Here is a 14,137-nt window from a genome sequence, read left to right as displayed (position 1 = left end):
GTAACTCTGAGTGAATTAACGGACCAGAGGCTGCAGGAAAGGTTTTCAGCTGAAGCAGTGGTTCTCAACCCTTCCTGATGCTGTGATCCTTTAATATAGTTCCTGAAGTTGTGGTGACCCCCAACCATAAAATTATTTTCATTGCTACTACCGTTCATAAGTGCAATTCTGTTACTGTTAGGAATTGCAATGTAAATATCTGATGTGCAGAAGTGGGTTGAGACTCACAGGTTGAGAACATCTGACCTTCAGTTGCTCACATTCGGGAGCGGAGGTGCGTTACCCAGGCAACAAAGTTGTTTGTCTCTTGGCCTCAGCATTAAGGAAGTCTCTGAGATTACTTTGCAATGGGGAGAGTGTCCAGGCAGGATTTCTTGGTGGTTGTGTTGCCATGCAACGCCTATAGGTATCAGGGACCAACAGATATGTTGTGACCTATAGGCAGTCCTGCATTTTGTTCCCTGTAGTCCATGACTAAAGAATTGTTCTGAAGCATAACAAACACAGGACGCAGAGAGTCAAATGGTGCCGCTGTATGACAGACATTGTGTGAGGAGAGTGGGTGGCTGTGAAGCCAGGGGGCAGCCTGAGGACTTGAGGTGAAGGGCCAGGAAGCTCTGTATTTTTAACTCAATCAAGTCACCATGGAAAGAAACTGATGTCACTTAGTGGCAGGTACAAAACCATGAGGGGCTTACCACAAATAATGCGGTGATTTAAGTGTAACAGAAAATAAAATAAAACATAAAGTCTTTGTTCAAAGTTCTAAAATGAGGCTTGCTCAGTGTCTTTTGACCTGACCTGAAGTTCTGGGAGGTTTTCATAAACACCTGTTTTTATACATGAGCGTCTCTTTCCAAGCCCTCAGCAGCTATCTAACCACAAAACCATATTAGACTGTTTACACAAACAGATCATTCCCAGTGTTGACTCTGTCACAGCACCAACAAATGTCCCTTCACATTTTTTTTAAAAAGAGGAATGTGGCATGGCCCAGTGGCAGTGAAAGCTGTGGATCCTCGAGGGCCCTAACTGAACTTCTGAGTGCATTTACCATTTCCACTGGGGAAAAGATGACGAAAGAGAGGAGTGGAACACCAGCATCCTGTTGAGAGAGGGACTGAAGCACAGGCTGAGTCACTGGCCCTTCCCTTCATCGGGTTCTGTCACCAGCACTGTTCCCTTCAGACACTAAACCCATACAAGACAGGCAAGCTAGTCTCTCCACCTAGTGAATGAAAATACCCATTCCACTTGACCTCTCCATTTCCTCCACTGCTTACAGTCTATAGAGAATCATAATGTTTGGAATCAAAGTGCTATACACCTTAAAAGAAAGCTCTGAACATCAAGAGAATGACGTAAGGATGCATCGCTGAGGGGCAAAAACCATGTAACCTCTCATCACTGAAGAGCAGTTCCCATTCCTAAGCACGGGGAAAAGGACCCAGAGACATGGCCTAATCCATGTACTCTACCTGTAAAATGTGAAAAACTACAACTACATCAAACTGTCATTTTTAGCTCTAAGGTGGGTCAAGACCCAAACAGTCAATAACAAATAGCACGTTGTGTTTGTAAGGCTGTAAGTAAGCAGAAAAAGCACTTAAGGGACTATGTAGAATGGTCCAGTATCCATGGAGGGGAATTTGATGCTGTCTGAGAAGATTGTGTACCTGTGTTTACATTCTGAGTCATGAATCCAAATTTTAAGAGTCTTTTCCAAAGCTACCCAGACAAGAAAATCTGTACATACACAAAACTGATCACTGTAGAAGTATTTGTTTTAACAAGAAAAATATAAATGACAAGAAATAAGCTAGACAATGGCAGAAAACAGTGGAGTACTACTATGAAGCTGTAAAAAAGAGTCAAGATCATCACTGTGTGATATGGGTTTCATGATAAACAATTACATAAAAAATGGATAAAATACAAGAAAGAGAAGATAAAGGAATGAATTGTTTACAAGAGGATAAGTTAGTTTTTAAAAGGGCCTAGAGAGACGGGGATAAAGTTTCTGCCTCTCGAGTATGAGGACCTGAATTTGGATTTCCCCATACCCTTATAAAAACCCAAGTGGGAGAGACATGTCTGTAATTCCAGCGTCTGTGTGTGAGTGGTGAGGCGAAAGGCTGGACAGAGACAGCCAGGTAACTGAGGCTTGATCACCAGGGAGCTGCAGGCTCAGTGAACGACCCTTTGCTCAAAACACAAGATGGAGTAGCAGCAGAGGACACCGGATGTGCACGCTGGCCTCTGCCTGCGCGCCTGGGTGATGAGAGACAGCAGGCGGTTAGGTTGGCCACTGGGTTTCGAATGCCTTTAGCAATCTTTGTTTTACAGATGTGAGCTGGGAAATCAACACTGTGTGGTGAGCTGAGCTCATTCTGGCTCCTAAAAGGGAAATCAGGGGGTTTTCTGTCTTTACCTTGGTCACCAGAAAATGGTGATGGTTGGCAGTGTTTAAACCTTGGAATTCAGCCAACACAGGACTGCTGCCCTCATACCACATTCCACAAGAAATGGCAATTAATCGTAGGAAAGTTCGAAGCAAACGTAAAACAAGGCTAAACCAAAACAAACCCAACAGTGAACTGAGTGGTGCCACTGCAGGCTCCTCTTTACAGACTGCATCCCACGATAACCAAACAGTTGGCCCAGGCACCTTTTTCCTTCAGACAAATATTTTAGCTGAGGAAATAAAGGAGGAATGATAAAAGTTACCCATATACCAGCATTTTAAAACCTATAATGAAATAATGAACCCAGGGTAATCGTCTGTGTCTAATAACCCCAGAGACAAACAGCTACTGAGGGCCTCCTGACAGACACCACACCCTCTTTTTAAAGTAGCCGAGTGTTCCTCTAAGAGAAGTGTTTTGCTTGTATGTGAATGCATGCATCTGATTATCACTCAAAATTATATGAGATTTGTGTATTTATACATGTTTATAGTATACATGCATGTGAATCTCTACTGATAGGTATATATATATTTATATATATGTAAATATATGCACATACACAAACAGCTATGTCTCTGTAGGTATGTACTGTACCTAAGAGGTACATAGGGATTTTAATAAAGAAATAATTTGTGCTACATACCTTTAATTCCAGCACTCAGGAGGCAAAGGCAGGTGAGTTTGAGGCCAGCCTGATCTATAGAACGGGTTCCAGAAAAGCAAGCCACAGCTACACAAAAAGCCTGTCTTGAAAAAAAGAAGAAGAAGAAGAAGAAGAAGAGGAGGAGGAGGAGGAGGAGGAGGAGGAGGAGGAAGAGGAAGAGGAAGAGGAAGAGGAGGAGGAAGAAGTGGAAGAGGAGCAGGAGGAGGAGGAAGAAGAGGAGGAAGAAGAGGAGGAGGAAGAAGAAAAAGAAAGGAAACGGAAAAAGACTTTGTTTTCTGCAGAAATCTACTAAGATATGAATAGATGAACTGGCACCATATATGTGATTTGTTTCAAATTTGGAGAGCTGGGGGTAGGTGGAAGGGACACTGGGTGACTGTGACTTAAGACTAGGTGATGACTACCTACGTATTTACTGTAGCTATTCCCTGGTCATAAATAAGTTCTCATTTTTCTATAATAAAATTTGAAGTATGAGCACAAATAACAAAATAGTAGAAAGTTATTAAAAACACTATCGGACCACACGTTCCACCTCAGAGTCTATCATGGCCACTGCTGGGCTTTGGCACCTTAAAAAACTCCAAACACAGAGCAAACTGTGTCCTATCCCACAGTGCTGGAGCAGCAGGGAAAGGCTGAAGACCACTGTTGTAAACATCGCAAGGACAGGAAGGTGCATTATTCACACGGTGTTTACCCAGTGTCTAACATCTAAGAGGCATTCAAGAAATCTCGGGGGAATGAATGAATGAATGAATGACCCAGGGTACGTAATGGCAGCTACGTGTGCAAAGCCAGCAATTCATATTTGACATTGAAACCTTACTCACTTGAGAGGGCTGGGCCTTCAGGTTCATGCAGAATAAACTCCTTCATGAGACCACAGACCAGTCAGTCTGAACAGCTACAAGTAAACACCCAGAATAAAAATAGTTTTATACACACAATTAGGTGTGGGTGTGGCCAGCAAATACTCTGATTCTACAATCTGTTTTGGATAGGGCAGTGCTTCATACGTGACTCACAAAGCAAACGGTAGACAGAGCCTGTGTGCTGAAGTAAGCAATTATTTGCCAGAAGGGCTGAATACCCAGTCTGCCAGCAAGACCCCATGCTTCCCAAAGCTAGAGAACACACACTGATACATGCACATGTATTTAACATATCCTCCAAAGAACAAAGAAAGCACACAACTCTTTTCTCTAGAGTATGGAATGAACTCTGATGATGGGGTGGCAGGGTATCTCAGAAAAAAAAAAAGAATGGATTAGAATCCCTTAGTCCAAATGTTCTGTTGTGTTGATGAAAAGCCAGATGGGTGGAAAGGCTAAGGAGGAAGTTCTGAAAATAGGAGGAGTGGTTATAGCTGGAGAAACTCTGCGGGGCCAGATTGCTGAGTCTACAGAGCTGAGACCTAGTTCCCTGATAGTCCACAGGAATGATACCCAACCATTCTCAAGTGTAGGCCCAGCGTGGCTGTAACTTTACACTGAATTACTAAAGCCGTGTTTTTACAAAGCCTTCACCCTAGCTTTGAGCTGCAGCCAGGTTACCTCCTGCTTCAGAATGGTTTCCTAGGAGCCAGGTGTAAAAGAAGGCAGCTCTTCTCACCTTTTGTGGTTTCTCAGACGCAATGCCGTTCATAGTACTATAAAAACTGTTTTTCCAAATATGATTTATAAAAAATAAAATATAGACTAGACTATCAGCTCTCTGGTTCTCCTTATAATCTGAACTGATACAAAAACTATGCTGTGAATTGAGAGGTGCTTGGGCTACAAGGAAGCATCAGGCTAGCTCAGGTTATACACTAAGACCTTGACAAGGAAGCATCAGGCTAGCTCAGGTTATACACTAAGATCTGGACAAGGAAGCATCAGGCTAGCTCAGGTTATACACTAAGACCTTGACAAGGAAGCAACAGGCTAGCTCAGGTTATACACTAAGACCTTGACAAGGAAGCATCAGGCTAGCTCAGGTTATACACTAAGATCTGGACAAGCCAAAGCGAAACTTCTAAAACAGTTGTATATTACATGAATTTGAACATTACATAGAAACTTACATGATAATAGTTTTAAAAGTCTTTATGTGTAAGTGTGTATTCTTGTGTGCATGTATGTGTGCCTCATGCACACAATGCCAGAAGAGGTCAGAAAAAGGGGTCAGATCCCTAGGAACTGGTTGTGAGCCAGTACTCACCAAGAATCAAACCCAGGTCTTCTGGAAGAGCAGCCAGAGCTCTTAACTGCTAAGCTATCTCTCTGGTATCATGGTAATGTAGACTGCTAAATATAGCAATCAGCAAAACATTTAAAAGAAGGGAAAGGGGGGTTGGGGATTTAGCTCAGTGGTAGAGCGCTTGCCTAGCAAGCCCAAGGCCCTGGGTTTGGTCCCCAGCTCCGAAAAAAAGAAAAAAAAAAAAAAAAAAAAAAAAAGAAGGTAGAATGAATTAAATTATGTACTTATATTTCAACAAGGTTCTGTACAAGGTTTTCTTCAAACACACACAGGAAAAAACCTGTAACAGGGTCAGGAAGATGAAAAGGACAAACTTTTGTGCCATCGACTCTAATTACCAATCAAATCCTAAGCCCTTATTACTCTAATTCTAGCTAGATACAAAAAAATGATGTGTTTATACTGTGCTCCAAGCACGGTCACCTGCACAGCTGATATGATTCAGATGCAGAATGATGATGTCATTCGCAGGGATACAGAACTTGGTCTCTCAGCTCCTCACTACTGCACTTCTTAGGATCCTGAAAGACTGATGATCGTTCTCTAAGGCTTTGAAAGAGACAATCAACTACTTACACGGAAGAACACCATGCTTATCTCTTTGGGAGAAGAGCCTAATTGGGACACTTCAAGATCCCTGTAGGAAACTGCACCATTAGTCAACTGTATTTTTAAAAGGCAAAGCCTGAGGGTTTTTCTCCATTTGAAATGAATGTAGCAATCTTATATAAACAATAGGATTACAGCCTTTTCAACCATATGGTAAAATGAAAACTAGAGGAAAGTCTAAGGCCACTTGCTGACATTTGTGTAGCTGTGAGTACAGAATTTAAGCCCTTCAAGGATACTGAACAGCTAACTGCCACAAGTGAAAGATGTCTCATACTTGCTCTAAATTTCTAAAATATTTAATATGAATATATCTGAATAGTTAATGCTATCTTTTTCATGCACTGGCTTCTAAGAGCTTTCCCTAAAATCCTGTTTTGTGAAAGAATATACCTACATTATACCTACATTTTCACCTTTTCCCCTTTCAGCTTAAGTCTCCCAAGTTAGCCAGCATTTAGATAAGCTATTTTTATAGAATTTTCCCCTAATAACTGAAGGATTAACTTGATGATTTAAATCCATAGTCTCCCCAAAATAAGTCTCATATTTTTGTATATTCTCAAATATTTTCAGTCAAATAACACAAGAATATACTTTTTCAAAATAAATCATTCCATCATGAACCAACATTGGAGTCAGAACTCCTAAAAGGAAAACAGAATAAAAAAGGTGCACAGCTAAAGCTATTAATATGTAATGGAGACAAAGAGTTTATTTTTCAATGAGAATAACAAGGAAAAGAGCCTGATTTTGTACGCCTGCCCAATAGGACTTTCCACCATAATTAGTGCTTCTCCTCCCCTGAGGGGAGGAGCTTAGGCTCAGGATAACCTCATGCACTAAGGGAAACACAGTATAAATACTCCAGGGCAGCCTGGAGAGGGCATATCTCCTGCTCCCTAGGCAGAGGAAGCCAGGAAAGCTGCCCACACATCTCCAGGACCTCTGAGCACCAGGTAAGTCGAGACTGGGGTCAGTGGGAGGCATTCCTGCCAGCTGGCTTGGACACACTCTTCATTCAGTCATTATATGACTTTGTGAGTGTGCATGATTTTTAAAAGTGGTGTTTGACCAAAAGGTCCCCTGAGGGTTCATTTGTATTCATCTATTCAAGACATTCTTAATGAAAATGACTGTACAAATTTGCCTTAATAGGAATTTCAATTTATCTTGAAAGTTCCAACTATTTCCAATTATGTCAAAGACTCTGGATTATTAAATATAGTTACATTGTAATGAGACTATTTGGTGGGGGTCTTTTTTTAGAGCAATATTTCAACGTAGCTCCCGAAAACTGGTAAGCCATAAATATTCATGGAACAAAATTTTATGGAGTATATTCAAAGTATAAAAGGTCAGTCATTAAAAAACTATGAGATAACTATATAAAGAAGAATCAGTCTGGAGAATATCACAGGAATGACACAGATCGGTGATGGGGCTATGTGTAATTATTCTTTTCTGTTTTTCAGAATCCATTTGAAAATATGCTGCCACAAATACCCTTTCTGCTGCTAGTGTCCTTGACGCTGGTTCATGGAACGTTTTATGCTGAGCGGTACCAAACTCCCACAGGCGTGAAGAGCGCACTTGCCAGCCCCAGGACACAATACTTCATCCCATACCCTATAAAGGGTAAAGGTAACCTTAATTATTCACTCTGCTCTATTTACCAGACAGCTGCTGTTTTTAATAATGTTAATGATGAGCTCCTTAACAAAATAATTTCCAGGCTGGTCTTATTCTATGTTAAAGTCTTGATTGGCTTGAATTACTGCGATGGAATTATGTGTGGCAATGACAGATCAGTATAGCAACATAATATCCTGGAGAAGTTGTTATAAGAGAAAGACTGAGAAATATCAAAGACTTTTATGCATGGGGCCACCTTTTTTCCCTTTGAAATGATGGTTTCATACAATTAACTAATTACCCGTACTCTAGAAATATTAATTCAATAAAATTAAGTTAAACTAAAAACAATTACATACACTAGAAATTTTATGTATCTAATTACTTGAACATTTGCTTTAAAAACCCTAGCCTGAAGATATTAAAGAAAACTGGTATCAAATAAAACCAGTCCTCAATAAATCTAATGGGCAAAGGAGGCAGCAAGTCTCATAATTACTTACACATTCATACATATTGCAGTGGGTCAATGCATAAACATAACTGCTAATTGCTAGTGTGGGCTCAGAGTTCCAAGCTCTGCTGTGAAGTTTAAATGTGTCTACATCTGCCCAGTGTGTATGTCTAGCATTGCTGCATTCATGCATGGCTGGCTTCCCCTGCTTCTCTCTCAGGGATAGCCTGAGACATTGTATCTTTCCGTTACCTGTTTGGCTTTGTTACTATAAAGGACATCAAGACAGTACAGGTGAAATAGCAAGGAATTGTTAAAGAGGGCAACAATCAGGTCTTATCTTTGCTAATTCCACTGACAGCACCAGGCATGATGACTACTGATAATATAAACTATCTTCAGATTTCCTTGTCCACTGTTCAATTTGGCCATATATTTTTGTCTTGCACTGAGTGAAGGTGTGTGTCATAAGCTTTAAATGGTAGAGTTTTGGGGACAAGCATTTGGAAAAAAAAAATCAAATTTAAGTATGTCTTTTTTAGAAGAGAATTTAAATGTTTCATGAAAGGCAGCTTAATATTTCAAAAGGATGAGAGATTCTTATGACTGCCTAATAATATAGATAAGCTGAAGGAAAGATAAAAGGGAGAAGGAAAGAATAGAAAACAAACTTAAGCCAGTGAGTGTGGTTGGAAATGCCAACAAGCAGCGAAGGATTCAGCATTCTGACCAAATCCAGACTTCTTTAGTACCTTACACCTTTTAGTATCACAAAAAGCATTGAATTAAAACTCAAATGCACGACTGTTAGAAGTATTTCTGCCTTCCCACCTAAAACACACTGCTCATCACCCTACTGTCCTTACAGAACAAATAGAAATATCTTCATAGACAAGATGGCTGTGTTTATTAAAATAACTATTAAATTTACCTTAGTCTTTGCATTCACTGCTCTTCACCGCTAGACGTCAGTGCCCTGTAACAACCATACATGCTCACACTGAGGTGACAGTAGGACCCCAGAAAGGTCCTATGCAATCCCGGGACAAATCTGCTCCGTGATGCTAACAGAGAGAGACATCAGCCAAATGTCAATTGCGCTGTAGGGAAGCTACCTGGACACAGTGCACAGTTGGACATGTAAGAACCTTAAGAGATGATAGCTTCTAATCTTGAGGGTTACTGCTGCCCTGGTCTTACTTTTCTACACTGCAAGCTACAAGCTGATAGCTATTCCCTCAAACACTCACAGAAGTCATTCTTCCTTGCACTGAGAGGTGTAGGGTCTCAAGAGCAACATTTCAGGCTACAAAGATCCTCACCTGTCACTGGAGGTCAAGTGGTGCTATCCTTTCCAGTAACGTGTGTTTCTCCCTTTGTTGTAACATAAAAAACGTATCCCCATAATTCCATGACAATTATTTTTGTATAACTATGATCCTTATAATCAGACACTGAAGCAAATTCTGCATTTGAAAACCATACTATTTAACTCCAAGCCATTAAGAATCCCTTATTTATTAATCAATTTTAAGTGTGTCAATATTACACATACTTATGAACATACACCAAAGTTAATTGAGAGTGTCAGTAACTACTATTGTCGACTACTCTTTTAAGTGCCAGCTATTTAACAGGAGAGAGTTAAAAAAATATTAATGTACTTGCACATCAACAACTAACAGCTAAAGCAAATGATAGTTTTAAAAGCATTATCGTGGATAATTTAGAATTGTTAATAACTATCCTTTAGTCTCCAGTTTGACTTTTTTTAAGTCATTAAAATCTTAAGAGTTTACCATATTAAAAAAGTTTGGCTAAAAAGTGATAGGTACATAGTTACGTGTTTAGCTCAGTGGTAAAGCACTCACCTAGCATTTGTAAGGACCTAGTTTTGAGGTCTAGGGGACACACACGCACACACACACACACACACACACACACACACACACACACACACACACACACACACAGTGCACAAATACACCATAAGATAAAATAAACAGATCATAGTTAACATTTTTAGTTTTGAGCTATGCACTGTCTCATCTGATAAATCAACATTACTTCGTACTGTTTTCCACCAGTACAAAAAAAAATCTAAAGGTTTCTGAAAACTTCTCAAATAAGACAATTTAAATAAAAATTGTATGAATAAATATTAAAAATCATCTGTAACTTTATTGTCATCTGTAGTAGTTAAATGTAAGTTCTCTGAGAAATAAACACTGTGTGCTGTTTACAATGACTACAGCCAATAGAAACAAGCATCATCATCATCATAGTATACGGTAATGTCTAGTAAACTGCAGGCTACTTCCCACCACTGAGGTGCTTCTTAAAGCAAGCATCGCATATTACATCTGAGGCCTCTAGGTCACATTCTGTGCTTTCCCCAACTCAGTGGGCCAACAGCGTGTTCTGTCACAGGCACTCAAGAGTACACTAAAGTCAGGTTCAGCACACGAGGACAGTGCTTTGGTTAAATGAATCCACAGCTTTATGAGATTAAGTATTTCTTGGGTTTTGATCATCAATTTGAAAACTATTCTATGTGCCCCATCAATGCATTAATTATAAGTCCTGTGATTCTTTGCCTCCACTGTAAGTCAATAAAGGAGAACAAAAGCCCAAGTACTTATCAAGGTTGAAAATTAACAAGTCTAAATCTAAGCTGTTCAGTAGTAGGTGAACAAATACATTGCCCAGACCATCCGGCCCCACGCAGGACTACTGAGTATGTAGAAGTTACCTGGAACACAGGGCGCTACCACACCGCATCCTCATCATGCTTGGAGAATCTCTAGTTGCCTTTAATGTTGCTTATGCTGGGTGGTATATTGGTGTGTCTTACAGAGATTTCAGTAAGAGGAGAACAAGGCATTCCTGGTCCACCAGGCCCAGCTGGACCTCGAGGACACCCAGGTCCCTCAGGACCTCCAGGAAAGCCAGGCTATGGAAGTCCTGGACTCCAAGGAGAGCCAGGGTTGCCAGGACCACCAGGAATATCAGCCACTGGGAAGCCGGGCCTGCCGGGCCTGCCAGGCAAACCAGGGGAGAGAGGACCACATGGACACAAAGGAGATATTGGCCCAGCTGGCTTACCAGGGCCTCGGGGCCCTCCAGGCCCACCCGGAATCCCTGGTCCAGCTGGAATTTCTGTGCCAGGAAAACCCGGACAGCAGGGACTTACAGGTGCTCCAGGATCTAGGGGCTTTCCTGGAGAAAAGGGGGCACCAGGAGCTCCTGGTGTGAATGGACAGAAAGGGGAAACCGGATATGGTGCTCCTGGCCGTCCAGGTGAGAGGGGTCTTCCAGGCCCTCAGGGTCCCGTAGGCCCCCCTGGCTCCCCTGGAGTGGGAAGAAGAGGTGAAAACGGCTTTCCGGGACAGCCTGGCATAAAAGGTGACCGGGGTTTCCCAGGAGAAGCGGGACCACCCGGTCCACCAGGTCCACAAGGTCCTCCTGGGAAGCAAGGACGAGAAGGTATTGGGAAGCCAGGAGCCACTGGATCCCCCGGTCGGCCAGGTATCCCAGGAGAAAAAGGCCACCCAGGGACTCCAGGAATAGCTGGGCCTCCAGGAGCTCCTGGCTTTGGAAAACAAGGTTTGCCAGGTTTGAGGGGACAAAGGGGACCTGCTGGTCTTCCTGGGGCTCCAGGTGCCAAAGGGGAACAAGGGCCAGCAGGTCATCCTGGTGAACCAGGTCTGACTGGATCCCCTGGGAATATGGGACCCCAAGGACCTAAAGGAATCCCAGGGACTCATGGTATCCCAGGCACTAAAGGTGAGACAGGTCTGGTGGGGCCTGCAGGGCCACCCGGGGCTAGAGGAGCAAGGGGCCCCCCTGGGTTAGATGGAAAAACAGGATATCCTGGGGAGCCAGGTCTCAATGGTCCTAAGGGTAACCCAGGGTTACCAGGACCAAAAGGTGATCCTGGAGTGGGAGGAGCCCCTGGTCTTCGAGGTCTTGTTGGCCCTACAGGACCTAAGGGAGTGCCTGGACACAATGGTGAGGCAGGTCCAAGAGGTGAACCTGGAATACCAGGTACCAGGGGCCCTATTGGACCACCAGGTATCCCAGGATTCCCTGGATCTAAGGGTGACCCAGGAAAGCCAGGTGCTCCGGGCCCAGCTGGAATAGTAACTAAGGGCCTCAATGGGCCCGCTGGTCCTCCAGGGCGTCCTGGTCCAAGAGGTCATAGTGGAGAGCCTGGTCTCCCAGGTCCTCCAGGACCCCCAGGACCCCCAGGACCCCCCAGCCAAGCAGTCATACCTGATGGCTTCACAAAGAGCGGACAGAGGCCCAGGCTTTCTGGGATGCCTCTTGTCAGTGCTAACCAGGGGGTAAGAGGCATGCCGGTGTCCGCTTTTACTGTGATTCTTTCCAAAGCTTACCCAGCGGTAGGTGCTCCCATCCCATTTGATGAGATTCTGTACAACAGGCAGCAGCACTATGACCCAAGATCTGGAATCTTTACCTGTAAGATCCCAGGCATATACTATTTTTCCTATCACATCCATGTGAAGGGGACTCACGTTTGGGTAGGCCTGTATAAGAACGGCACGCCCACAATGTACACGTATGATGAGTACAGCAAAGGCTACTTGGATCAAGCTTCAGGGAGCGCGATCATGGAGCTCACGGAAAATGACCAGGTGTGGCTCCAGTTGCCCAATGCGGAATCGAACGGCCTCTACTCCTCTGAGTATGTCCACTCGTCCTTCTCAGGATTCCTAGTGGCTCCCATGTGAACACTTCCTGTCAAGCTCATTCTAATCCCCCGCTTAGAACCCCCCACCCCATTCCATCGCCCGATCCCGCCCTGGTGATGCATATGGAGGTAGGCTAAAAGTAATGTGAATAAGCTTTCTAAAGTGCACTCCGGGACCAGGTTTCCTCCTGTAAGAGTGAGCAGCAACAGTGGGTATGTGAGGATCCTCTCGAACACTCGGCAGTTCTAAGGCCCTGGGTGGAGGGTGGGGGGTGCTCCTGTCGTCCCATCCTTATTTAAATTTCTTAACGTAAGTTAAAAAAAAAAAAAAAAATCCCAAAAACTGAAATAAGGCTCTAGTGCGTCATGAATCTCGTTTTAAGAACTCAACATTCCTTTTTCAAAAACGTCCAATTTTAATAATATGAGAACGTCTAGGAAACATGCAGGAGACATCACGTCACTTTATATTACTTTAAATACTTGAATATTCAAATTCAAACGACACTGTCCACCTTAGGATATTTCTGATGGTGCATCACTCCATGGTTCACACAACCCCTTACATCGAGATAAAGTCAGATGCACGGATAGATTTTTTTGAAGTGCTCCTAAGAAACTAAAACACTGTAGTGAAGTTAATTTCAATTACAAGGTGCTTTGCCACAGCCATTTCGAGCTTTTCTGCAACTGCAGGAAGTCCACATACCTGGTGCAACTTGGAAACAGGTGTCTGACTTACTCTTATGTCAGCAACGCAGTATTACTATGGTATAATTTCTGGCATCTTTGTCAAATGATTTTAATGGGCTTATACGAGATCAGAATAGACACTCTGTGTGCCTTCTATTCCACTGGAAGTATAAATTAACATTAAGCTTTTCAAAGTCAGACTGAAAACGAAAAGACATTATTTATTTATGTTCTGTACTGTATTTTTACCGTTACTGTTTAAAACTGGGAAGCTGTACCTCACTTACTAAAGCACGCAGTATTTAATCTACTTGGTATTACGAGTTAATAAAACAACTGGAAAACATCTTCATTCTGTGCTGGGTTTCCTTCAAAGCGACAGCAGGCTGTCCTCAACCATGCTCTATGGCTTCTCATTGCCTGACGCTAATAAGAAAAACAGTGAGGTGGTGGGTGACTTTACAGTTGCCATGGGTTTGGGCCTCTGTCAAGGTGGGAATGGCACATGCCAGGTCCTATGAGGGTGTAAAAGTCAGCCTCTACGAGCCTGGACCAAAGCTGCTGAGCAGACACAGGAAAATAGAAATATAGAGACATCACTTCAAAACACAGGTTTTGTCTTGGAGGGAGAGAAGAAGGTGTCAGACAAATATCAA

At 42.7% G+C, this 14,137-nt stretch overlaps 2 protein-coding genes across 2 annotated transcripts in view; one reads left to right on the top strand and one right to left on the bottom strand.

The window, feature by feature from the left end:
• The window catches only part of LOC116886966, a 64,582-nt gene that overhangs the window by 12,280 nt on the left and 38,165 nt on the right, over positions 1-14,137 (bottom strand). The window lies entirely within an intron of this gene.
• Positions 7,452-13,105, top strand: Col10a1 (collagen type X alpha 1 chain). Its single transcript, XM_032888300.1, has 2 exons — positions 7,452-7,629; positions 10,931-13,105. The coding sequence occupies exons 1-2, from the start codon at positions 7,476-7,478 to the stop codon at positions 12,826-12,828; spliced, it is 2,052 nt and encodes a 683-aa protein (XP_032744191.1). The 5' UTR covers positions 7,452-7,475; the 3' UTR covers positions 12,829-13,105.

Source organism: Rattus rattus, chromosome 18 (assembly GCF_011064425.1).
Source record: "Rattus rattus isolate New Zealand chromosome 18, Rrattus_CSIRO_v1, whole genome shotgun sequence".
NCBI lineage: Eukaryota > Metazoa > Chordata > Mammalia > Rodentia > Muridae > Rattus > Rattus rattus.
The sequence above is the reverse complement of the archived record's forward strand: the minus strand, read 5'-3'. Positions and strand labels throughout refer to the sequence as shown.